At 39.9% G+C, this 27456-nt stretch overlaps 1 protein-coding gene across 1 annotated transcript in view; it reads left to right on the top strand.

Annotated features, from left to right (window-relative positions):
- Window positions 1-25356, top strand: part of LOC138010059 (carboxypeptidase N subunit 2-like) — a 77318-nt gene extending 51962 nt beyond the window's left edge. Inside the window, exons 10-14 of the mRNA XM_068857025.1 lie at window positions 8999-9070; window positions 14799-14870; window positions 22048-22119; window positions 23126-23197; window positions 25281-25356. Of these exons, the coding sequence (XP_068713126.1) occupies window positions 8999-9070; window positions 14799-14870; window positions 22048-22119; window positions 23126-23197; window positions 25281-25356 (364 nt within the window). The remainder of the gene's footprint in view (window positions 1-8998; window positions 9071-14798; window positions 14871-22047; window positions 22120-23125; window positions 23198-25280) is intronic.
- Window positions 25357-27456: the final 2100 nt, after the last annotated feature.

Below are 27456 nucleotides of genomic sequence, written 5' to 3'. Positions count from 1 at the left end.
TTCGCGGGATTAGTGTTGGGATGGGAGACCAAAACAATAAACCCCTCCTAAAAAACAGAATGATCTGACCGAGAATACTATTAACGCTAACAAATGCGAACTCAGCAAGGTACAGATTCTGTTAGCTTGCTTTATGCAAAACAAATATTGATGAAAAAGCAAATGAATATTGATACACAGTTTTCAGAAAGAGCAGAAGGAAGTTTCCCGGACGGTCGATCGAGAATAAAATATTTATGACATGAAAACAACATTAATTTTGAGCCGTGAATATAGAATATAAAAAGTTACGATCAGCGACAAACATTTTGGGAGATTTTTGCTACGTTCAAGTAAATTGCAAAATCGAAAGTGACATGGCCGGAATTCAGCGGGCGCCGTGATTAAGTTACCGCGGCATGTTTAAATGATGGCAAGATACCGGGTTTTTGTAAGTTTCTTTTTCTGTCAAGTGTTATAAAGTTTGACAATGAAATGAGCGAAGTCAAAACAAAGATTACAATCGCCCAACTCTTGTTTATGCAAAGTCAAAATTTACTCTCCAAGACGATCATGACTAAAACACCACACGAGTACATACGGGTAACATACGAGTAACATACGAGTAACATACGGATCATACGGATACATACGAATACATACGACTAACACACGACTAACATACGAGTAACATACGAGTAATACGAATGTTTTTCTCATAAAGGAAGCTCTAATTATAGGCCTTGCAGGCATTTTTCACGTCAGCAAACTCGTACCAGGCTCAGTTTGAGGGGGGAGGGAGGGGATGTTGATCAACCCCCCAAGGCTTTCGTTAAATTCAGTCACAGTAAAATAAATTCACATGGAGTGCAAAACCCTTAGCTTGCGCTACAAGATGACAATATATTTTGGATGTCGCTTATGTCGTGTGACGTCATCAGATTCGCCATCTTAATTTCACTATTTCAGCTTAAGTTGCCTATGATAAATCAGTGCAAAAAATCAGTGCAAAATCAAGCCAGAAAGTTTAAATGGGGTAAAGGATTGTGACAGACCTGCTCTGACCTCCTTACGTGTCTTAAATGTAAACTGGCCTGACAGTCATAATCATCTACGAGAGCAACATCCAAAATATACTGTCATCTTGTAGCGCAAGCTAAAGGCGGCGAAATACGAGATACAAAAACCCTAAACTTGGCGCGCAGCATTATTTCGTTGCAAGTTTGGGTCGATTTCTCCCGTTTTTCACCTTGCATGATCAACTAATCGCGCAACGAAAACATTTGTTGCGGGTTGCAGAAAGTTATTGCGAAAAGTAAAGCGCAGATCTACTCTGAGCAACAAATTTTGGCTTTGTTGCTCGTTTTTCATCAAGCTCACAACTTGTCGCGCAACAAATGTGCTCTTGTACTAGCAAATCAACCACTCAGCGCCCTGCATTTCTTCAACCCGCAACAAATGTTTTTCTTGCGGGTCAAGTTGATCACGCAAAGTGAAAAACGCGAAACATCGACCAGAACTTGCAACGAAACAATGTTGCGCCACAAGTTGAGGGTTTTGTATCTCGTCTTTCGCCGCCTTAAGGATTTTGCACTCCATGTGAATTTATTTTACTGTGACTAAATTTAACGAAAGCCTTGGAGGGTCTATTAACACCACCCCCCTTCCTCAAACTGAGCCGGGTACGTGTTTGCTGACGTGAAAAATGCTTGCAAGGCTTATAATTAGAGCTTCCTTTATGAGAAAAACATTCGTATTACTCGTATGTATTCGTATGTATCCGTATGTTAGTCGTATGTATCCGTATGCTACTCGTATGTTACTCGTATGTCAGTCGTATGTATTCGTATGTATCCGTATGTTCCGTATGTTACTCGTATGTTACTCGTATGTTACTCGTATGTTTCCCGTATGTACTTGTGTGGTGTTTTAGTCATGATCCTCCAAGACGCGTACGACGTTACTTATCACCAGGTAATTCCATCATTTTGGAAATAGCAGCTACTTTATTATTCATCTGCGTCACAAGTTTTCACTGATCACAATAGCCCAACTCTTGTTTATGCAAAGTCAAAATTTACTCTCCAAGACGCGTACGACGTTATTTATCACCAGGTAATTCCATCATTTTGGAAATAGCAGCTACTTTATTATTCATCTGCGTCACAAGTTTTCACTGATTTTGGGGCTCATTTTGTTGAAACTCAAGCACGCTTCCAACAGGCCTGTGAACCCTTCCAGCTTACAGAGCAATACTAAAAAACTTCTCCCATATCACATTTGAACCTTAAGCTCGAAAATTCAATACACAACATGATATTATAATTCACAAAGGCAGAAAATACCACAGAATCCTTTTCCAGCGAAATATTTATTGAAACAAACAACATATTTGCTCTTAGAGGCGAAAACCTCTTCCTATTTCATTGCGTGCGTGAAGACAAGAAACTCAATTGTGTCAAATTACCATGTACTTCAGGTAAATACTGCTCACTTTGATTTCGTCTCGACGGGCGATAGATTGTTGTCGAAGTCCAGTACTCGTCGCTTTTGAGATTCATGCCAAGTTTATCCAACTGACTTTCCATTATTGAGCTCCATAAGGGTATATTTTGTTTAAGGATCCACTAAAACGCCATTCGCGTTGCATGACTTTCGACGCCATTGCAGGCTAAGTTAATGATTCTACTGTGTCCACCAGAGAAATCTACGCAGTTCCACTACCCTCTCGATCCTAAGAAAATACGCGCAGAAGGCTCTATGCACAAAGACACCACTTACCAGGGGAGTGACAGGCAAGACTTTTACCGACACGGTAAAAAAAAAAAAAAAAAAAAAAAAAAAAAAAAAGAAAACAAACAAACTAAACGCAGACCTCGACTGGGTTTGCCCATAGGCAACCCAGTAAAAAGAAAAAAAAAGAAAACAAACAAACTAAACGCAGACCTTGACTGGGTTTGCCATAAGGCAACCCAGTAATCAGGCTGGAATCCCCCACGGGAAGATCCTAACCTCAAAGAAAGCCTGTACAGTATCCGTCAAGACCTACTGGAGAGCTTTAATCAGAACAAACCACGCTAGAGAAACAATCTGTCCTCTGAAGAACGGAGCGGATTACGTGAGATCAAGGAAGACCCTACGGTTAGCGCTCTCGCTACGGACAAAAACCTTGGACCAGCCCGCATCTCCACAGAATGGGTAGAGAAAGAGACTCTCAAGCACCTAAGTGACACTAAAACATATTCTAAAGTCAATTTAGATGACTGGACATTCAGACGTCACAAGGTAATTGAGACTAGAGAAAAACTTGTTCAGAGTTACTCTCATTTTCTACCTCCTAATTCTCATACGTTTCTTCGTAGTCTTGACGATAATCCTCAGGGTCTGAATCCCGCTAAGTTCTATATTATTCCTAAGATTCATAAGTCACCTATAGCTGGGAGGCCTATCGCAGTTTCTCACTCTTTTATCACTAGGCCTATTAGTATTTTTGTCGACGAATTAGTTAAACCGTCTATTAGTATGCCTACAGTGTTACGTGACTCTGGTGAACATATCCAATGTCTAGAGGAGTGTCTGGAGCGGATTAAGCTGCCCGCTAATTGCCTTCTTGTCACGGCGGATGTGTGTGTGGCGGATGTGTGTGATTGACACCAAGAAGACTATTATTGCTTTTGACCTCTTGCTCTTAGAGAGGGCAAGGTAGCACAAACTGCTCTGTTGGTTCAGTTAACCAGGCTAGTCTTTCAGAATAATTTCTTACAATCAGAATTTAGCTGTGACATATATCATCAAACGTACAGAATCGCTATGGGTACTCCCTTTGCTGTTACAGCCGCTAACGTATTTATGTATTACCATGAAAGGGACATTATTGAGTTGTATGCTCAACACCTTACCCTCTACAAGCGGGTTAGCGATGATATTTTTGTTATCTGGCATGGGACACGGGAGATTCTCTTTGAATTTCTCAGTGCTGTGAATACTAAGGATGAACGCATTATGTTAACATACGAAATAAGCGATTCTAAGATTTCGTTTCTAGATTTGCTTCTTTTCAAAGATTCCGCCTTTCAGACACTGCAATACTCTACCTTTCAAAAACCGCTAAATAAGTATTTGTACATATCTTTTGAATCATTTCACCCTGTTACCGCTTCCGTAAGAATCGGGATATGTCACGAAATATTTTGTGGTTGATTTACCTACCGCTTTGATTACCGCATTATAGATAAGTATAGATCACAGCTCGCTTTTCAGTTCTACTTAAAGTACTTTAAGAACTCTTGAGATCAAGACACGTTGGAAACTAGAAGACAAGTTAGAGCGAAACTCTCTAGGAAATCAAGACCCGTGAACGTTGGTAAGCATCAATTTGCTTAGTTTAAGGTTATAAGGTTACGAGATTTTGTGATTTTCGGTAGATTTTGACTGTCTTCAAGTTCCTTTCGATATCACGTGCTTTAGTTCTGTGATCATTTTGGCTGTGAAAAACGAATATTTAGGTGAATTCTTAATGTAATTATTTCAGTTGACCGCTTGGATAAGAGCCCTGAGGCCACAAGAATAGGAATATGAAGGAACAATTAAAGAAAGAAATGTAAACTTATATCAACTTGGTGTCTTCGACTGCGCGTGTAACAACCCGGGAGCGAGGTTTTGATTTCTAACTTGAGCGAAACCATTATAGTCAACAACGAGGCTTTGACGAACTCTAAGAACCCTAACAGAAAAGAATTATGAAAAGAAATTAGACAATGGAGACCGATAAAGTAGAAAATATCGAGGAAGGTAATACTTTAGAAGGAGCACGTGGTTGCGATAAAAGCCTCGAAGAAAACAGTCACGTCATTAACGAATAATTCGAAGAATGTCGGTAGCATCGGAGTAGAAACCGCACCGAAAGGGGTCTAGAATTCGACTTGGAAATCGGCACGAAGAAACGGCAAACATCGTTGAATGACCTCTGATGGCGTATGAACACTATCTATGAATCATTAAGAGAGCCGGTGGACCTCGTAAAACTAAATGCTTACAAAGACGGTTTAGAAGTTGACTTAAACATCTTCCAAGCCGCACATGAAAAAATGACTGATCTTTTGATGAGATTAGGACTTCCGGGAAGGGAACAAGAGAAACATGACGAGTTCCTCGACGTGAAAAATGCGTCGTTAGAATGTTTAGCCGAAATTAAGGTCAAAATTAAGGACCAAGAAATGGAAAGAGTTGAGCTCATTTCGCAACAATCACGCAACAATCACAGAAGATCGGCGTCGTCCGTTCGATCGTCGTCAAAGGCGAAATTGGACACACTCAAAAGGCGCCAGGAAATTGAAAGGCGGCGAGACGAGTTAAAATTTCAAGAAAAGGAGCTCGAGCGTTTAGATGAGCAAGCAGAATTGCATGGGGAACTTTCCGCGGCTAAAGCTTTTCAGAAAAATCTGCAAGAATCTGAATTAAACGACACTATCGTTCTGCGAGAAGCCACCTAAAAATCAACTAAACAAACCGAAAAAGAAAGAATTTCCGACTCTGAGACAAACGGTCGGCCCCAAGCTCAAAAAGCTGCCCGCAAGTAAATTAAGGAAAAGTGTAATCAAGTTAACGATCCTATTGTTGTTAGAACGCTAAAGCAATCACCAGATGCGAACGAAAACATCCCAAATACAAGCGCGGAACATCGCTCCAGATCCCCTCGCGACTTGATGTCAACACGCCCCTTGTTCATCGCGATATCATCCAATCAGCGAGGAGTTCAGAATCAGAACATCACTTCAATTCCCAAATTTGGCTTATCCAGGAAGAAAACGCAGAAATACAGAAGACGCAAGTCGAATTATTGGGAAGGATGACGGTTCCGGTCCCCAAGCCTCCAGTTTTCGACGGAAAGATATTAGAGTACCCAAAATGGGATATAAGCCTTCCATGCACTGATCGAAGACCAAGTTGTTCGCCCCAACTACAAGCTTTACTATTTAGGCGAATACACGTGCGGAGCAGCGCAAAAAACGATCAGCGGACTGTTAGGATTGCGAGCCGAAGACGCTTACAAGAGAGCAAGAAAAACCCTGAAAGAACGCTTCGGAAACCCTTTCAGAATTTATGAAGCATAGAGGGACAAGGTTAGAAAATGGACGCCGTGCGTAACAAGCGCAGACCTAAAAGAATTCAGCGATTTTCTGATCATGACGCAAGAAAGGATGAAATCCGTGAGGTACTTAAAGGAGCTCGAAAGTTACTCCACAATTCGACAACTCGCAGCTCGCTTGCCCACCTTCTACGGCAATAGGTGGAGAGAAAGCGCAAAGAAACTAGAGGCGGATTGTGGCGAATAAATCCTTCACAAACTTCGTTGAGTTTACGCAAGAAGTATCCCTAGACGCCAATCATCCCGTACTTTTGCACGATGCCTTAACTTCAACGAGGAAGGAATTGGAAAACGAGAGAAACTCTCCTGTGGATAAGATGAGACGAAAGCCCGAAAGAAAGTAAAGGAAGAAGCGACATGGCATCTCTTTAAACACTACGGGCAATGAGTCGTCATGCAAGAACCCCCCGGACGCGAGTTTATGCGTGCTGTGTAAGGGAAAACACGTTCTATCCACCTGCAAGAACTTCTTGCAAAGGCCGCTCAAAGAGAGACTAGAATTTTGCATGTCAAGAGGAATATGCTTCTCCTGCCTTAATCAAGGTCACACAGCTCGACAATGCAACCGGAAACCCAGTGCAAGGTGTGTAAGAAGCCACATGCAACTGCCCTCCATCGCTCCTCAGCTGAAGAGAGAAGAGAAGAAAGCACACAGGAAACTATCAGAGCAACGAACAATTGTGTGAACTGTAGTGACATTACAACCTCCATGATCCTTCCGGTATGGATTCATCATAAGAATGACCCAGATCGCCAAGTGAAGGTTTATGCTGTGCTGGATGACCAGAGTGATACCTGTTTCGTCACTGACGACGTAATAGACAAGCTAGAACTGGGCACCATGCACGCCATAGAGAAAATCGACACACAAAGAATTGACGATCTGGTAGTATCACGTTTTGACGGTAAAGTAGATATACCCCTCCCTAAGGCGTACACAAGAATACATATACCAGGCCAGCGCGGACAAATTCCTCGCCCGGAAACCACCCGCAAGTACGACCACATAGAGAAAATTGCCGAAGAGATCCCGCCATATGAAGAGCACTTGAACATCGGCTTATTAATTGGCAACAATTGCGTTCGTGCCCTAAAACCAAGATCCATAGTTCCTGGAAGGTCGAATGACCCCTACGCTATACGAACAACGTTGGGCTGGGGAGAAGTAGGAGCCAGAAACCATAGAAATCATGAAAATGAAATTGAGATGACAGCTGGATGCCATCGCATCGCCACACGAGAAATAGCAAGCAACGAAGCCTCGATTGGCAAGTTCGTCCCTGTGACGAGTTGTAAGGAGATAATGGCACCTTCGGCCATCAAGAAAATGTTCGAGCAGGACTTTTCCGAGCCTCAGGATGCGAAGTTGGCCATGTCTCAGGAAGATCTGAAGTTTATGAACATTACCTCTAATAGTATTCATAAAGCAGATGATGGGCATTACGAAATTCCTTACCACAAAGGAATGCTTTGTCCCAGGTCACCTCCCAAAGATTTTCTTGACTTTGTTAACAAGTGGCTCTTACAAATCTTTTGCAGGAAATCTCACTAGTAATGGAGAAGGCTTCAATACGTCTACAATTAAATTGTATTTAAACTTTATTCTTTTAAAATTGACACTAAATGTTATTTAATTCCATTCCCACTTATTTAAAATAAGGGGCCCCTTTTAGTAGAGTTCGCACTACAGAGTCAGAGCCGATCTAAAAAAGAAAACAGCACTGATTCCAGACGAAGACAGGACGAGATGCTCCCACCAAAGGCTAACGCCGCAACAACAGGATACCCACGTAACCATCACCAAACCATCAACTGTGCACCTGGATCACCAGATATTTTCCACTGAGATAAGAGGAGGGCACGCTTAATAGATCACCCTAGTGGCTTGATCTGATCTGATCGGCGTTATTTTAGTGGTAGACACCACTAGAATGAAATCTACGTTGTATCGGCTGTTGCTTAAAATATTTAGTTTCTCAACTCTTAAGGCAGAATATAAAACAAGCTTAGCAAACTCTCAGACATCCAGTCTGAAGTATCCGCAAATGCAGGATCATACCTACCCTTTAAACATGGGTGCAATAATCTTTTCAAACCTTTGCCGTCTCAACTTTTAAGAGTTTTGAAGCACGCAACCGTGGACAATTTTCCTGTCGGTGTACGTTGGATCAGTGCCTTGATCTGATCGGCGTTAGTTTTATTTCGACGTTCTTTTTAGTGGTAGACACCACTAGAATGAAATCTACGTTGTATCGGCTCTTGCTTAAAATATTTAGTTTCTCAACTCTTAAGGCAGAATATAAAACAAGCCTAGCAAAGTGGGTTTGAGTGGGGACGTGGGGAGCTAGCCATTATTCCCCTTAACACCACTACTCGTAATTAAAAAGTAATCTTTTTACATTTTTTTTATATAAAAATATATGGATACCAAGCAGTGCTTTGTAGACTATGCCTTGCTTAAGATTACATGTACATTGCTTATTATGCTTTTATTTCAGAATGGTAGGTAAATTTATAATAGCAATATAAGTCAACTCCCACAAAAAGTTTTCTCGGGGCTCAAGAATTTAGAATGGCTATAAGAATAATGCCCACCAAAAAAGTTTTAAAATATTACTTCGCTTTGTGCCAAGTCGCGTCACAAAGATTTGCTTGACTTTGCTAATAAGTGACTCCAATAGTTGTTTTAAATAAAATCTCAATAGGGACGTGAGGAGCTGCCGCTTGCTCCCCTAAACACACCTAGTCGTGATTAAGGAGTAAACTTATTACATTTTCTTTATAAAAAATATATGGATACCAAGCAGTGCTTCGTAAACTATGCTTTGCGGAAGATTATATGTACAGTGCTCTTTATGATTTTATTTGTAGGGAGATTAACAATAATAAGATAAGTCAACTCCCAGAAAAAGTTTTCTCAGGCCTCACTAGTCTACGATCACTGTAAGTATAATGTTTTAAATAAACGTTTGAAAATATCACGCGGGTTTGTCCTGGGTCGCTTCACAAAGATTTTCTTGCCTTGGTTAATAAGTGACTCGCACAAATGTTTTAAAGGAAATCTCACCAGTAATTGAAAAGACTTCAAGACGTCTACAATTAAATTGTATTTAAACTTTATTCCTATAATATTGACACTAAATGTTATTTAATGCCATTCCCACTTATTTAAAATAAGGAGTCCCTTGAAGTAGAGTTCGCACTACAGAGTCATAGCCTTTCTAAAAAAGAAAACAGCATTCCAAACGAAGACAGGCCAAGATGCTCCCACCCCAGGCTAACGCCGCATTAACAGGATACCCAATTAACCATCACCAAACCATCAACTGTGAACCTGGATCACCAGATATTTTCCACTGAAAGGGCATTGGTGGAGGGCACTCCTGTTAGATCACCCCAGGGTCCCAATTACTGTATCACTTATTAGACCAGGTAGGAACAGCCATTGCAGCAACAACAACAAACTCTCAGACATCCATTCTGAAGTATCCGCAAATACAGGATCATACCTACCCTTTAAACATGGGTGCAATAATCTTTTCAAACCTTTGCCGTCTCAACTTTTAAGAGTTTTGAAGCACGCAACCGTGGACAATTTTCCTGTCGGTGTACGTTGGATCAGTGCCTTGATCTGATCGGCGTTAGTTTTATTTCGACGTTCTTTTTAGTGGTAGACACCACTAAAATGAAATCTACGTTGTATCGGCTCTTGCTTAAAATATTTAGTTTCTCAACTCTTAAGGCAGAATATAAAACAAGCCTAGCAAAGTGGGTTTGAGTGGGGACGTGGGGAGCTAGCCATTATTCCCCTTAACACCACTACTCGTAATTAAAAAGTAATCTTTTTACATTTTTTTTATATAAAAATATATGGATACCAAGCAGTGCTTTGTAGACTATGCCTTGCTTAAGATTACATGTACATTGCTTATTATGCTTTTATTTCAGAATGGTAGGTAAATTTATAATAGCAATATAAGTCAACTCCCACAAAAAGTTTTCTCGGGGCTCAAGAATTTAGAATGGCTATAAGAATAATGCCCACCAAAAAAGTTTTAAAATATTACTTCGCTTTGTGCCAAGTCGCGTCACAAAGATTTGCTTGACTTTGCTAATAAGTGACTCCAATAGTTGTTTTAAATAAAATCTCAATAGGGACGTGAGGAGCTGCCGCTTGCTCCCCTAAACACACCTAGTCGTGATTAAGGAGTAAACTTATTACATTTTCTTTATAAAAAATATATGGATACCAAGCAGTGCTTCGTAAACTATGCTTTGCGGAAGATTATATGTACAGTGCTCTTTATGATTTTATTTGTAGGGAGATTAACAATAATAAGATAAGTCAACTCCCAGAAAAAGTTTTCTCAGGCCTCACTAGTCTACGATCGCTGTAAGTATAATGTTTTAAATAAACGTTTGAAAATATCACGCGGGTTTGTCCTGGGTCGCTTCACAAAGATTTTCTTGCCTTGGTTAATAAGTGACTCGCACAAATGTTTTAAAAGAAATCTCACCAGTAATTGAAAAGACTTCAAGACGTCTACAATTAAATTGTATTTAAACTTTATTCCTATAATATTGACACTAAATGTTATTTAATGCCATTCCCACTTATTTAAAATAAGGAGCCCCTTGAAGTAGAGTTCGCACTACAGAGTCATAGCCTTTCTAAAAAAGAAAACAGCATTCCAAACGAAGACAGGCCAAGATGCTCCCACCCCAGGCTAACGCCGCATTAACAGGATACCCAATTAACCATCACCAAACCATCAACTGTGCACCTGGATCACCAGATATTTTCCACTGAAAGGGGATTGGAGGAGGGCACTCCTGTTAGATCACCCCAGGGTCCCAATTACTGTATCACTTATTAGACCAGGTAGGAACAGCCATTGCAGCAACAACAACAAACTCTCAGACATCCATTCTGAAGTATCCGCAAATGCAGGATCATACCTACCCTTTAAACATGGGTGCAATAATCTTTTCAAACCTTTGCCGTCTCAACTTTTAAGAGTTTTGAAGCACGCAACCGTGGACAATTTTCCTGTCGGTGTACGTTGGATCAGTGCCTTGATCTGATCGGCGTTAGTTTTATTTCGACGTTCTTTTTAGTGGTAGACACCACTAGAATGAAATCTACGTTGTATCGGCTCTTGCTTAAAATATTTAGTTTCTCAACTCTTAAGGCAGAATATAAAACAAGCCTAGCAAAGTGGGTTTGAGTGGGGACGTGGGGAGCTAGCCATTATTCCCCTTAACACCACTACTCGTAATTAAAAAGTAATCTTTTTACATTTTTTTTATATAAAAATATATGGATACCAAGCAGTGCTTTGTAGACTATGCCTTGCTTAAGATTACATGTACATTGCTTATTATGCTTTTATTTCAGAATGGTAGGTAAATTTATAATAGCAATATAAGTCAACTCCCACAAAAAGTTTTCTCGGGGCTCAAGAATTTAGAATGGCTATAAGAATAATGCCCACCAAAAAAGTTTTAAAATATTACTTCGCTTTGTGCCAAGTCGCGTCACAAAGATTTGCTTGACTTTGCTAATAAGTGACTCCAATAGTTGTTTTAAATAAAATCTCAATAGGGACGTGAGGAGCTGCCGCCTTCTCCCCTAAACACACCTAGTCGTGATTAAGGAGTAAACTTATTACATTTTCTTTATAAAAAATATATGGATACCAAGCAGTGCTTCGTAAACTATGCTTTGCGGAAGATTATATGTACAGTGCTCTTTATGATTTTATTTGTAGGGAGATTAACAATAATAAGATAAGTCAACTCTCAGAAAAAGTTTTCTCAGGCCTCACTAGTCTACGATCACTGTAAGTATAATGTTTTAAATAAACGTTTGAAAATATCACGCGGGTTTGTCCTGGGTCGCTTCACAAAGATTTTCTTGCCTTGGTTAATAAGTGACTCGCACAAATGTTTTAAAGGAAATCTCACCAGTAATTGAAAAGACTTCAAGACGTCTACAATTAAATTGTATTTAAACTTTATTCCTATAATATTGACACTAAATGTTATTTAATGCCATTCCCACTTATTTAAAATAAGGAGCCCCTTGAAGTAGAGTTCGCACTACAGAGTCATAGCCTTTCTAAAAAAGAAAACAGCATTCCAAACGAAGACAGGCCAAGATGCTCCCACCCCAGGCTAACGCCGCATTAACAGGATACCCAATTAACCATCACCAAACCATCAACTGTGAACCTGGATCACCAGATATTTTCCACTGAAAGGGGATTGGAGGAGGGCACTCCTGTTAGATCACCCCAGGGTCCCAATTACTGTATCACTTATTAGACTAGGTAGGAACAGCCATTGCAGCAACAACAACAAACTCTCAGACATCCATTCTGAAGTATCCCCAAATACAGGATCATACCTACCCTTTAAACATGGGTGCAATAATCTTTTCAAACCTTTGCCGTCTCAACTTTTAAGAGTTTTGAAGCACGCAACCGTGGACAATTTTCCTGTCGGTGTACGTTGGATCAGTGCCTTGATCTGATCGGCGTTATTTTTATTTCGACGTTCTTTTTAGTGGTAGACACCACTAAAATGAAATCTACGTTGTATCGGCTCTTGCTTAAAATATTTAGTTTCTCAACTCTTAAGGCAGAATATAAAACAAGCCTAGCAAAGTGGGTTTGAGTGGGGACGTGGGGAGCTAGCCATTATTCCCCTTAACACCACTACTCGTAATTAAAAAGTAATCTTTTTACATTTTTTTTATATAAAAATATATGGATACCAAGCAGTGCTTTGTAGACTATGCCTTGCTTAAGATTACATGTACATTGCTTTTTATGCTTTTATTTCAGAATGGTAGGTAAATTTATAATAGCAATATAAGTCAACTCCCACAAAAAGTTTTCTCGGGGCTCAAGAATTTAGAATGGCTATAAGAATAATGCCCACCAAAAAAGTTTTAAAATATTACTTCGCTTTGTGCCAAGTCGCGTCACAAAGATTTGCTTGACTTTGCTAATAAGTGACTCCAATAGTTGTTTTAAATAAAATCTCAATAGGGACGTGAGGAGCTGCCGCTTGCTCCCCTAAACACACCTAGTCGTGATTAAGGAGTAAACTTATTACATTTTCTTTATAAAAAATATATGGATACCAAGCAGTGCTTCGTAAACTATGCTTTGCGGAAGATTATATGTACAGTGCTCTTTATGATTTTATTTGTAGGGAGATTAACAATAATAAGATAAGTCAACTCCCAGAAAAAGTTTTCTCAGGCCTCACTAGTCTACGATCGCTGTAAGTATAATGTTTTAAATAAACGTTTGAAAATATCACGCGGGTTTGTCCTGGGTCGCTTCACAAAGATTTTCTTGCCTTGGTTAATAAGTGACTCGCACAAATGTTTTAAAAGAAATCTCACCAGTAATTGAAAAGACTTCAAGACGTCTACAATTAAATTGTATTTAAACTTTATTCCTATAATATTGACACTAAATGTTATTTAATGCCATTCCCACTTATTTAAAATAAGGAGCCCCTTGAAGTAGAGTTCGCACTACAGAGTCATAGCCTTTCTAAAAAAGAAAACAGCATTCCAAACGAAGACAGGCCAAGATGCTCCCACCCAAGGCTAACGCCGCATTAACAGGATACCCAATTAACCATCACCAAACCATCAACTGTGCACCTGGATCACCAGATATTTTCCACTGAAAGGGGATTGGAGGAGGGCACTCCTGTTAGATCACCCCAGGGTCCCAATTACTGTATCACTTATTAGACCAGGTAGGAACAGCCATTGCAGCAACAACAACAAACTCTCAGACATCCATTCTGAAGTATCCGCAAATGCAGGATCATACCTACCCTTTAAACATGGGTGCAATAATCTTTTCAAACCTTTGCCGTCTCAACTTTTAAGAGTTTTGAAGCACGCAACCGTGGACAATTTTCCTGTCGGTGTACGTTGGATCAGTGCCTTGATCTGATCGGCGTTAGTTTTATTTCGACGTTCTTTTTAGTGGTAGACACCACTAGAATTAAATCTACGTTGTATCGGCTCTTGCTTAAAATATTTAGTTTCTCAACTCTTAAGGCAGAATATAAAACAAGCTTAGCAAAGTGGGTTTGAGTGGGGACGTGGGGAGCTAGCCATTATTCCCCTTAACACCACTACTCGTAATTAAAAAGTAATCTTTTTACATTTTTTTTATATAAAAATATATGGATACCAAGCAGTGCTTTGTAGACTATGCCTTGCTTAAGATTACATGTACATTGCTTATTATGCTTTTATTTCAGAATGGTAGGTAAATTTATAATAGCAATATAAGTCAACTCCCACAAAAAGTTTTCTCGGGGCTCAAGAATTTAGAATGGCTATAAGAATAATGCCCACCAAAAAAGTTTTAAAATATTACTTCGCTTTGTGCCAAGTCGCGTCACAAAGATTTGCTTGACTTTGCTAATAAGTGACTCCAATAGTTGTTTTAAATAAAATCTCAATAGGGACGTGAGGAGCTGCCGCTTGCTCCCCTAAACACACCTAGTCGTGATTAAGGAGTAAACTTATTACATTTTCTTTATAAAAAATATATGGATACCAAGCAGTGCTTCGTAAACTATGCTTTGCGGAAGATTATATGTACAGTGCTCTTTATGATTTTATTTACAGGGAGATTAACAATAATAAGATAAGTCAACTCCCAGAAAAAGTTTTTTCAGGCCTCACTAGTCTACTATGGCTGTAAGTATAATGGTTTAAATAAACGTTTTAAAATATCACGTGGGTTTGTCCTTTGTCGCTTTACAAAGATTTTCTTGCCTTGGTTAATAAGTGACTCGCACAAATGTTTTAAAGGAAATCTCACAAGTAATTGAAAAGACTTCAAGACGTCTACAATTAAATTGTATTTAAACTTTATTCCTATAATATTGACACTAAATGTTATTTAATGCCATTCCCACTTATTTAAAATAAGGAGCCCCTTTAAGTAGAGTTCGCACTACAGAGTCAGAGCCTATCTAAAGAAGAAAACAGCATTCCAAACAGAGACAGGCCAAGATGCTCCCACCCCAGGCTAACGCCGCAACAACAGGATACCCACGTAACCATCACCAAACCATCAACTGTGAACCTGGATCACCAGATATTTTCCACTGAAAGGAGATAAGAGGAGGGCACGCTTGTTAGATCACCCCAGGTTCCCAACTACTGTATCACTTATTAGACCAGGTAGGACCAGCCATTGCAGCAACAACAACAAACTCTCAGACATCCATTTTGAAGTATCCGCAAATACAGGATCATTCCTACCCTTTAAACATGGGTGCAATAATCTTTTCCAACCTTTGCCGTCTCAACTTTTAAGAGTTTTGAAGCACGCAACCGTGGACAATTTTCCTGTCGGGGTAAGTTGGATCAGTGCCTTGATCTGATCGGCGTTATTTTTATTTCGACGTTTTTTTAGTGGTAGACACCACTAGAATGAAATCTACGTTGTATCGGCTCTTGCTTAAAATATTTAGTTTCTCAACTCTTAAGGCAGAATATAAAACAAGCTTAGCAAAGTGGGTTTGAGTGGGGACGTGGGGAGCTAGCCATTATTCCCCTTAACACCACTACTCGTAATTAAAAAGTAATCTTTTTACATTTTTTTTATTTAAAAATATATGGATACCAAGCAGTGCTTTGTAGACTATGCCTTGCTTAAGATTACATGTACATTGCTTATTATGCTTTTATTTCATAATTGTAGGTAAATTTATAATAGCAATATAAGTCAACTCCCACAAAAAGTTTTCTCGGGGCTCAAGAATTTAGAATGGCTATAAGAATAATGCCCACCAAAAAAGTTTTAAAATATTACTTCGCTTTGTGCCAAGTCGCGTCACAAAGATTTGCTTGACTTTGCTAATAAGTGACTCCAATAGTTGTTTTAAATAAAATCTCAATAACCGAACGTCTAGAAAGGGGTCTAGAATTCGACTTGGAAATCGGCACGAAGAAACGGCAAACATCGTTGATGGCGTATGAACACTATCTATGAACCATTAAGAGAGCCGGTGGACCTCATAAAACTAAATGCTTACAAAGACGGTTTAGAAGTTGACTTGAACACCTTCCAAGCCGCACATGAAAACGTGACTGATCTTTTGATGAGATTAGGACTTCCGGGAAGGGAACAAGAGAAACATGACGAGTTCCTCGACGTAAAAAATGCAGCGTTAGAATGTTTAGTTGAAAGTAAGGTCAAAATTAAAGACCAAGTAATGGGAAGAGTTGAGCTCATCTCGCAACAATCATTACGCTCCAGGAGATCGGCGTCGTCCGTTCGATCGTCGTGAAAGGCGAAATTGGACACACTCAAAAGGCGACAGGAAATTGAAAGGCTGCGAGACGAATTAAATTTTCAAGAAAAGGAGCGCGAGCGTTTAGATGAGCAAGAAGAATTCCATGGGGAACTTTCCGCGGCTAAAGCTATTCAGAAAATTCTGCAAGAATCTAAATTAAACGACACTATCGTTCTGCGAGAAGCCACGGAAAAATCAACTAAACAAACCGAAAAAGAAAGAATTTCCGACTTTGAGACAAACGGTCGGCCCCAAGCGCAAAAAGCTGCCCGCAAGGAAATTAAGGAAAAGGATAATCAAGTTAACAATCCTATTGTTGTTAGAACGCTAAAGCAATCATCAGATGCGAACGAAAACATCCCAAATACAAGCCCGGAACATCGTTCCAGATCCCCTCGCGACTTGATGTCAACACGCCCCTTGTTCATCGCGATATCATCCAATCAGCGAGGAGTTCAGAATCAGAACATCACTTCAATTCCCAAATTTGGCGTATCCCGGAAGAAAACGCAGAAATACAGAAGACGCAAGTCGAATTATTGCGAAGGATGACGGTTCCGGTCCCTAAGCCTCCAGTTTTCGACGGAAACATATTAGAGTACCCAAAATGGGAAAACGCCTTCGATGCACTGATCGAAGACCAAGTTGTTCGCCCCAATTACAAGCTTTACTATTAAGGCGAATACACGTGCGGAGCAGCGCAAAAAACGATCAGCGGACTGTTAGGATTGCGAACCGAAGATGCTTACATGAGAGCAAGAAAAACCCTGAAAGAACGCTTCGGAAACCCTTTCAGAAATTATGAAGCATACAGGGACAAGCTTAGAAACTGGACGCCGTGCGTAACAAGCGTAGACCTACAAGAATTCAGCGATTTTCTTATTATGACGCAAGAAACGATGAAATCCGTGAAGTACTTAAAGGAGCTCGAAAGTTACTCCACAATACGACAACTCGCAGCTCGCTTGCCCACCTTCTACGGCAATAGGTGGAGAGAAAGCGCAAAGGAACTAGGGGGGCGAAGTGTGGCGAATACTCCTTCACAAACTTCGTTGAGTTTACGCAAGAAGCATCCCTAGACGCCAATCATCCCGTACTTTTGCACGACGCCTTAACTTCAACGAGGAAGGAATTGGAAAACGAGAGAAACTCTCCTGTGGATAAGATGAGGCGAAAGCCCGAAAGAAAGGAAAGGAAGAAGCGACATGGCATCTCTTTAAACACTACGGGCAATGAGTCGTCATGCAAGAACCCCCCGGACGCGAGTTTGTGCGTGCTGTGTAAAGGAAAACATGGTCTATCCACCTGCAAGAACTTCTTGTAAAGGCCGCTCAAAGAGAGGCTAGAATTTTGCATGTCAAGAGGAATATGCTTTTCCTGCCTTAATCAAGGTCACACAGCTCGACAATGCAATCGGAAAACCCAGTGAGAGGTGTGTAAGAAGCCACATGCAACTGCCCTCCATCGCTTCTCAGCTGAAGAGAGAAGAGAAGAAAGCACACAGGAAACTATCAGAGCAACGAACAATTGTGTGAACTGTAGTGACATTACAACCTCCATGATCCTTCCGGTATGGATTCATCATAAGAATGACCCAGATCGCCGAGTGAAGGTTTATGCTGTGCTGGATGACCAGAGTGATACCTGTTTCGTCACCGACGACGTAATAGACAAGCTTGGAGTAACTGGTCCTGTCATTCAGCTAGAACTGGGCACCATGCACGCCATAGAGAAAATCGACACACAAAGAATTGACGATCTGGTAGTATCACGTTTTGACGGTAAAGTAGATATACCCCTCCCTAAGGCGTACACAAGAATACATATACCAGGCCAGCGCGGACAAATTCCTCGCCCGGAATTTGTATATGAAGAGAACTTGAACATCGGCTTATTAATTGGCAACAATTGCGTTCGTGCCCTAAAACCAAGATCCATAGTTCCTGGAAGGTCGAATGACCCCTACGCTATACGAACAACGTTGGGCTGGGGAGAAGTAGGAGCCAGAAACCATAGAAATCATGAAAATGAAATTGAGATGACAGCTGGATGCCATCGCATCGCCACACGAGAAATAGCAAGCAACGAAGCCTCGATTGGCAAGTTCGTCCCTGTGACGAGTTGTAAGGAGATAATGGCACCTTCGGCCATCAAGAAAATGTTCGAGCAGGACTTTTCCGAGCCTCAGGATGCGAACTTGGCCGTGTCTCAGGAAGATCTAAAGTTTATGAACATTACCTCTAATGGTATTCATAGGGCAGATGATGGGAATTACGAAATTTTCTTACCACAAGGGAATGCTTTGTCCCGGGTCACCTCCTAAAGATTTTCTTGACTTTGTTATCAAGTGACTCGCACAAATCTTTTGCAGGAAATCTCACCAGTAATGGAGAAGGCTTCAGAACGTCTACAATTAAATTGTATTTAAACTTTATTCTTTTAAAATTGACACTAAATGTTATTTAATTCCATCCCCACGTATTTAAAATAAGGGGCCCCTTTTAGTAGAGTTCGCACTACAGAGTCAGAGCCGATCTAAAAAAGAAAACAGCACTGATTCCAGACGAAGACAGGTCGAGATGCTCCCGCTCCAGGCTAACGTCGCAACAACAGGATACCCACGTAATGTGCACCTAAATCACCACTTATTTTCCACTGAAAGGGGATTGGAGAAGGGCACGCTTGTTAGATCACCCAGGGGTCCCAATTACTGTATCACTTATTAGACCAGGTAGGAACAGCCATTGCAGCAACAACACCAAACTCTCAGACATCCATTCTGAAGTATCCGCAAATACAGGATCATACCTTCCCTTTAAACATGGGTGCAATAATCTTTTCCAACCTTTGCCGTCTCAACTTTTAAGAGTTTTGAAGCAAGCAACCGTGGACAATTTTCCTGTCGGTGTACGTTGGATCAGTGGCTTGATCTGATCGGCGTTATTTTTATTTCGGCGTTTTTTAGTGGTGGACACCACTAGAATCAAATCTACGTTGTATCGGCTCTTGCTTAAAATATCTAGTTTCTCAACTTTTAAGGCAGAATATAAAAGAAGCTTACCAAAGTGGGTTTGAGTGGGGACGTGGGGAGCTAGACATTACTCCCCTTAACACCACTACTCGTAATTAAAAAGTAATCTTTTTACACTTTTTTTATATAAAAATATATGGATACCAAGCAGTGCTTTGTAGACTATGCCTTGCTTAAGATTACATGTACATTGTTTTGTATGCTTTTATTTCATAATTGTGGGTACATTTATAATAGCAACATAAGTCAACTCCCACAAAAAGTTTTCTCTGGGCTCAAGAATTTAGAATGGCTGTAAGAATAATGCCCCCCCCCCCCCCACAAAAAAGTTTTAAAATATCACTTAGCTTTGTGCGTCACAAAGGTTTGGTTGACTTTGCTAATACGTGACTCCCATATTTGGTTTAAATAAAATTTCAATAGGGACGTGAGGATCTGCCGCTTGTTCCCCTAAACACACCTACTCGTGATTAACGAGTAAACTTTATTACATTTCTTTATAAAAATATATGGATACCAAGCAGTGCTTTGTAAACTATGCTTTGCGGAAGATTACATGTACATTGCTCTTTATGCTTTTACTTGTACGTCGATTGCTAATAATAACATAAGTCAACTCCCAGAAAAAGTTTTCTCAGGCCTCAAAAGTCTACAAGGGCTGTAAGTATAATGGTTTAAATAAACGTTTGAAAATATCACCTGGGTTTGTCCTGGGTCGCTTCACAAAGATTTTCTTGACTTTGTTAATAAGTGACTTGCACAAATGTTTTAAAGGAAATCTCACCAGTAATTGAAAAGCCTTCAAGACGTCTACAATTAAAGTGTAGTTAAACTTTATTGTTCTAAAATTGACCCTAGATGTTATTTAATTCCATTCCCACTTATTTAAAATAAGGGTCAACTGTGCACCTGGATCACAACATATTTTCCACTGAAAAAGGATTGGAGGAGTGCACGCCTGTTAGATCACCCCAGGATCCCAATTACTGTATCACTTATTAGACCAGGTAGGACCGGCCATTGCAGCAACAACAACAAAATCTCAGACATCCATTCTGAAGTATCCGCAAATACAGGATCATACCTACCCTTTAAAGATGGGTGCAATAATCTTTTCCAACCTTTGCCGTCTCATCTTTTAAGGCAGAATATAAAACAAGCTTACCAAAGTGGGTTCGAATGGGGACATGGGGAGCTGGCCATTACTCCCCTTAACACCACTACTCGTAATTAAAAAGTAATCTTATTACGTGTTTTTTTATATAAAAATATATGGATACCAAGCAGTGCTTTGTAGACTATGCCTTGCTTAAGATTCCATGTACATTGCTTATTATGCTTTTATTTCATTGTAGGTAAATTTATAATAGCAACATAAGTCAACTCCCACAAAAATATTTTCTTGGGGCTCAAGAATTTACAATGACTGTAAGAATAATGCCCCAAATAAAAGCTTTAAAATATCACTTAGCTTTGTGCCAAGTCGCGTCATAAAGATTTGCTTGACTTTGCTAATAAGTGCGTGGGAGTCGGCTTAAGTGGGAGGCGCGGTGGCCTCGTGGTTAGTGTGCTCGACACCGGATCGAGTGGTCTGGGTTCGGGGCCTGGCCGGGGACATTGTGTTGTGTTCTTGGGCAAGACAGTTTACTCTCACGGTGCCTCTCTCCACCCAGGTGTATAAATGGGTACCGGTGTAATGCTGGGGGTAACCCTGCGATGGACCAGCATCCCATCCAGGGGGGAGTATAAATACTCCTAGTCGCTTCATGCTACTGAAACCGGAGATAAGTGCCGGCCTGATGAGCCTTCTGGCTCTTAAGCAGAGACCTTACTTTTTTTTTATAGTTGGTTTAAATAAAATCTCAATAGAACGTGAGGAGCTGCCGATTTCTTCCCTAAACACACCTACTCGTGATTAACAAATAAACATATTACATTTTCTTTATAAAAAATATATGGATGCCAAGCAGTTCTTGTTAGATCATCCCAGCTGGGTCCCAATTACTGTATCACTTATTAGACCAGGGGTCAATTTAATAAAACTTTTACATGTGTAATTTACAAATAAAGCTTTTGTTCTCAGACATTAAAACAATGGCTACACTTGTAAATTACACGTGTAAAAGTTTTATTAAATTGACCTTTGGTAGGACCAGACATTGCAGCAACAACAACAAACTCTCGAACATCCATTCTGAAGTATCCGCAAATACCGCATCATACCTTCCTTTTAAGAATGGGTGGAATAATCTTTTCCAACGTTTGTCGTCTCAACATTTAAGGCAGAATATAAAGCAAGCTTACCAAAGATTTGCTTGCCTTCGCTAGTGAGTGACTCGGACAGTTGTTTTAAATAAAATCTCAATAGGGACGGATGTAAGGAGCTGCCGCTTGCCCCCCAAAGCACCGCTTCTCGTGATTAACAAGTAAACTTATTACATTTTGTTCATAAAAAAATATATGGATGCCAAGCGAAGCCTTGCAAACTATGCTTGGCGGAAGATTACATGTACAATGCTTATTGCGTTTTTATTTGTAGGGAGATTTCTAATAATAACGTAAGTCCACTCCCAGAAAAGGTTTTCTCGGAGCTTACATATTTAATATCGCTGTAAGTATAATGCCACAAATAATAGTTTTAAAAGGTTACTTAGCTTTGTGCCTGGTCGCTTCACAAAGATTTGCTTGACTGCTTTAATATGTGACTCGCATAAGTGTTTTAAATGAAATCGCACTAGTATTTGATAATTCTTCAAGGGGTCTACATTCAAATTGCGTTTAAAAATTATTGTACTAAAATTAACACTAAATGTCATTCAACTCCAGTCCCTCTTATTTAGTATAAGAGGCCCCGTTTGGTAGAGTCCACTCTACAGAACCAGAGCCGATCTAAAAGAAAACAAAACAGCATTCCGGACAAAGACAGGCCAAGCTGCTCCCGCCCCAGGCTAACGCCGCGAAAACAGGGCTTCCCACGTAATCATCATTAAACCATCAACTATGCGCCTGGATATCTACATATTTTCCAAAGGGGAGTGGAGGAGGGAACGCCTTCTAGATCACCCCAGCTGGGTCCCAATTACTGCATCACTTATTAGACCAGGGGTCAATTTAAAAAAACTTTTACACGTGTAATTTACAAGTATAGCTATTGTTCTCAGACTCTAAAACAATTGCTACACTTGTAAATTACACGTGTAAAAGTTTTATTAAATTGACCTTAGGTAGGACCAGACATTGCAGCAACAACAACAAACTCTCAGACATTCATTCTGAAGTATCCGCAAATACCGCATAATACCTTCCTTTTAAGAATGGGTGGAATAATCTTTTCCAACGTTTGCCGTCTCAACATTTAAGGCAGAATATTTAACAAGCTTACCAAAGATTTTCTTGCCTTTGCTAGTAAGTGACTCGGACAGTTGTTTTTAAATAAAATTTCAATAGGGACGGATGTGAGGAGCTGCCGCTTGCCCCCTAAGCACCGCTTCTCGTGATTAACAAGTAAACTTAATACATTTTGTTCATAAAAATATATATGGATGCCAAGCAAAGCTTTGCAAACTATGCTTGGCGGAAGATTACATGTACAATGCTTATTGCGTTCTTATTTGTAGGTGGATTACTAATAATAACGTAAGTCAACTCCCAGAAGAGGTTTTCTCGGGGCTTACAAACTTGCGATTCCTGTAAGTATAATGCCAGAAATAATAGTTTTAAAAGATTACTTAGCTTTGTGCCTGGTCGCTTCACAAAGATTTGCTTGACTGCTTTAATAAGTGACTCGCATAAGTGTTTTAAATGAAATCGCACTAGTATTTGATAATCCTTCAAGGGGTCTACATTCAAATTGCATTTAAAAATTATTCTACTAAAAATACCACTAAATGCCATTTAACTCCAGTCCCTCCGATTTAGTATAAGAGGCCCCGTTTAGTAGAGTCCACTCTACAGAACCAGAGCCGTTCTAAAAGAAAACAAAACAGCATTCCGGACAAAAACAAGCCGAGCTGCTCCCGCCCCAGGCTAACGCCGCCAAAACAGGACTTCCCACGTAATCATCATTAAACCATCAACTATGCGCCTGGATATCTACATATTTTCCAAAGGGGAGTGGAGGAGGGAACGCCTTCTAGATCACCCCAGCTGGGTCCCAATTACTGTATCACTTATTAGACCAGGGGTCAATTTATAAACTTTTACACGTGTAATTTACAAGTATAGCTATTGTTCTTAGACTCTAAAAGAATGGCTACACTTGTAAATTAAACGTGTAAAAGTTTTCTTAAATTGACCTTAGGTAGGACTAGACATTGCAGCAACAACAACAAACTCTCAGACATCCATTCTGAAGTATCCGCAAATACCGCATCATACCTTCCTTTTAAGAATGGGTGGAATAATCTTTTCCAACGTTTGCCGTCTCAACGTTTAAGACAGAATATAAAACAAGCTTAGCAAAGATTTTCTTGCCTTTGCTAGTAAGTGACTCGGACAGTTTTTTTTGAATAAAATCTCAATAGCGACGGATGTGAGGAGCTGTCGGTTGCCCTCCTAAGCACCGCTTCTCGTGATTAACAAGTAAACTTATTACATTTTGTTCATAAAAAAATATATGGATGCCAAGCAAAGCTTTGCAAACTATGCTTGGCGGAAGATTACATGTACAATGCTTATTGCGTTTTTATTTAAAGGCACATTTTTAATAATAACGTAAGTCAACTCCCAGAAAAGGTTTTCTCGGGGCTTACAAACTTGCAATGGCTGTAAGTATAATGCCACAAATAATAGTTTTAAAAGATTACTTAGCTTTGTGCCTGGTCGCTTCAAAAAGATTTGCTTGACTGCTTTAATATGTGACTCGCATAAGTGTTTTAAATGAAATCGCACTAGTATTTGATAATCCTTCAAGGCGTCTACATTCAAATTGCGTTCAAAAATTATTGTACTAAAATTAACACTAAATGTCATTCAACTCCAGTCCCTCTTATTTAGTATAAGAGGCCCCGTTTGGTAGAGTCCACTCTACAGAACCAGAGCCGATCTAAAAGAAAACAAAACAGCATTCCGGACAAAGACAGGCCAAGCTGCTCCCGCCCCAGGCTAACGCCGCCAAAACAGGACTTCCCACGTAATCATCATTAAATTATCAACTATGCGCCTGGATATCTACATATTTTCCAAAGGGAAGTGGAGGAGGGAACGCCTTCTAGATCACCCCAGCTGGGTCCCAATTAGTGCATCACTTATTAGACCAGGGGTCAATTTAAAAAAACTTTTACACGTGTAATTTACAAGTATAGCTATTGTTCTCAGACTCTAAAACAATTGCTACACTTGTAAATTACACGTGTAAAAGTTTTATTAAATTGACCTTAGGTAGGACCAGACATTGCAGCAACAACAACAAACTCTCAGACATCCATTCTGAAGTATCCGCAAATACCGCATCATAACTTCCTTTTAAGAATGGGTGGAATACTCTTTTCCAACGTTTGCCGTCTCAACATTTAAAGCAGAATATTAAACAAGCTTACCAAAGATTTTCTTGCCTTTGCTAGTAAGTGACTCGGACAGTTGTTTTTAAATAAAATCTCAATAGGGACGGATGTGAGGAGCTGCCGCTTGCCCCCTAAGCACCGCTTCTCGTGATTAACAAGTAAACTTATTACATTTTGTTCATAAAAATATATATGGATGCCAAGCAAAGCTTTGCAAACTATGCTTGGCGGAAGATTACATGTACAATGCCTATTGCGTTCTTCTTTTTAGGGGGATTTCTAATAATAACGTAAGTCAACTCCCAGAAAAGGTTTTGTCGGGGCTTACAAACTTGCAATGGCTGTAAGTATAATGCCACAAATAATAGTTTTAAAAGATTACTTAGCTTTGTGCCTGGTCGCTTCACAAAGATTTGCTTGACCGCTTTAATATGTGACTCCCATAAGTGTTTTAAATGAAATCGCACTAGTATTTGATAATCCTTCAAGGGGTCTACATTCAAATTGCGTTTAAAAATTTTTGTACTAAAATTAACACTAAATGTCATTCAACTCCAGTCCCTCTTATTTTGTATAAGAGGCCCCGTTTGGTAGAGTCCACTCTACAGAACCAGAGCCGATCTAAAAGAAAACAAAACAGCATTCCGGACAAAGACAGGCCAAGCTGCTCCCGCCCCAGGCTAACGCCGCCAAAACAGGACTTCCCACGTAATCATCATTAAACCATCAACTATGCGCCTGGATATCTACATATTTTCCAAAGGGGAGTGGAGGAGGGAACGCCTTCTAGATCACCCCAGCTGGGTCCCAATTACTGTATCACTTATTAGACCAGGGGTCAATTTATAAACTTTTACACGTGTAATTTACAAGTATAGCTATTGTTCTCAGACTCTAAAACAATGGCTACAGTTGTAAATTACACGTGTAAAAGTTTTATTAAATTGACCTTAGGTAGGACCAGACATTGCAGCAACAACAACAAACTCTCAGACATCCATTGTGAAGTATCCGCAAATACCGCATCATACCTTCCTTTTAAGGATGGGTGGAATAACCTTTTCCAACGTTTGCCGTCTCAACGTTTAAGGCAGAATATAAAACAAGCTTACCAAAGATTTGCTTGCCTTCGCTAGTAAGTGACTCGGACAGTTGTTTTTAAATAAAATCTCAATAGGGACTGATGTGAGGAGCTGCCGCTTGCCCCCCTAAGCACCGCTTCTCGTGATTATCAAGTAAACTTATTACATTTTGTTCATAAAAAATATATGGATGGCAAGCAAAGCTTTGCAAACTATGCATTGCGGAAGATTACATGTACAATGCTTATTGAGTTTTTATTTGTAGGCTTATTTCTAATAATAACGTAAGTCAACTCCCAGAAAAGGTTTTCTCGGGGCTTACAAGTTTACAATCGCTGTAAGTATAATGCCACAAATAATAGTTTTAAAAGATTACTTAGCTTTGTGCCTGGTCGCTTCACAAAGATTTGCTTGACTGCTTTAATAAGTGACTCGCATAAGTGTTTTAAATGAAATCGCACTAGTATTTGATAATCCTTCAAGGGGTCTACATTCAAATTGGATTTAAAAATTATTCTACTAAAGTTAACACTAAATGTCATTTAACTCCAGTCCCTCTTATTGAGTATCAGAGGCCCCGTTTAGTAGAGTCCACTCTACAGAACCAGAGCCGATCTAAAAGAAAACAAAACAGCATTGGGGACAAAGACAGGCCGAGCTGCTCCCGCCCCAGGCTAACGCCGCCAAAACAGGACTTCCCACGTAATCATTATTAAACCATCAACTATGCGCCTGGATATCTACATATTTTCCAAAGGGGAGTGGAGGAGGGGACGCCTTCTAGATCGCCCCAGCTGGGTCCCAATTACTGTATCACTTATTAGACCAAGGGTCAATTTAATAAAACTTTTGCACGTCAGTGTAATTTACAAGTATAGCTATTGTTCTCAGACTCTGAAACAATGGCTACAGTTGTAAATTACACGTGTAAAAGTTTTATTAAATTGACCTTAGGTAGGACCAGACATTGCAGCAACAACAACAAACTCTCAGACATCCATTGTGAAGTATCCGCAAATACCGCATCATACCTTCCTTTTAAGAATGGGTGGAATAATCTTTTCCAACGTTTGCCGTCTCAACGTTCAAGGCAGAATATAAAACAAGCTTACCAAAGATTTGCTTGCCCTCGCTAGTAAGTGACTCGGACAGTTGTTTTTAAATAAAATCTCAATAGGGACTGATGTGAGGAGCTGCCGCTTGCCCCCCTAAGCACCGCTTCTCGTGATTAACAAGTAAACTTATTACATTTTGTTCATAAAAAATATATGGATGGCAAGCAAAGCTTTGCAAACTATGCATTGCGGAAGATTACATGTACAATGCTTATTGAGTTTTTATTTGTAGGCATATTTCTAATAATAA

Source organism: Montipora foliosa, chromosome 1 (assembly GCF_036669935.1).
Source record: "Montipora foliosa isolate CH-2021 chromosome 1, ASM3666993v2, whole genome shotgun sequence".
Classification (NCBI taxonomy): domain Eukaryota; kingdom Metazoa; phylum Cnidaria; class Anthozoa; order Scleractinia; family Acroporidae; genus Montipora; species Montipora foliosa.
The sequence above is the reverse complement of the archived record's forward strand: the minus strand, read 5'-3'. Positions and strand labels throughout refer to the sequence as shown.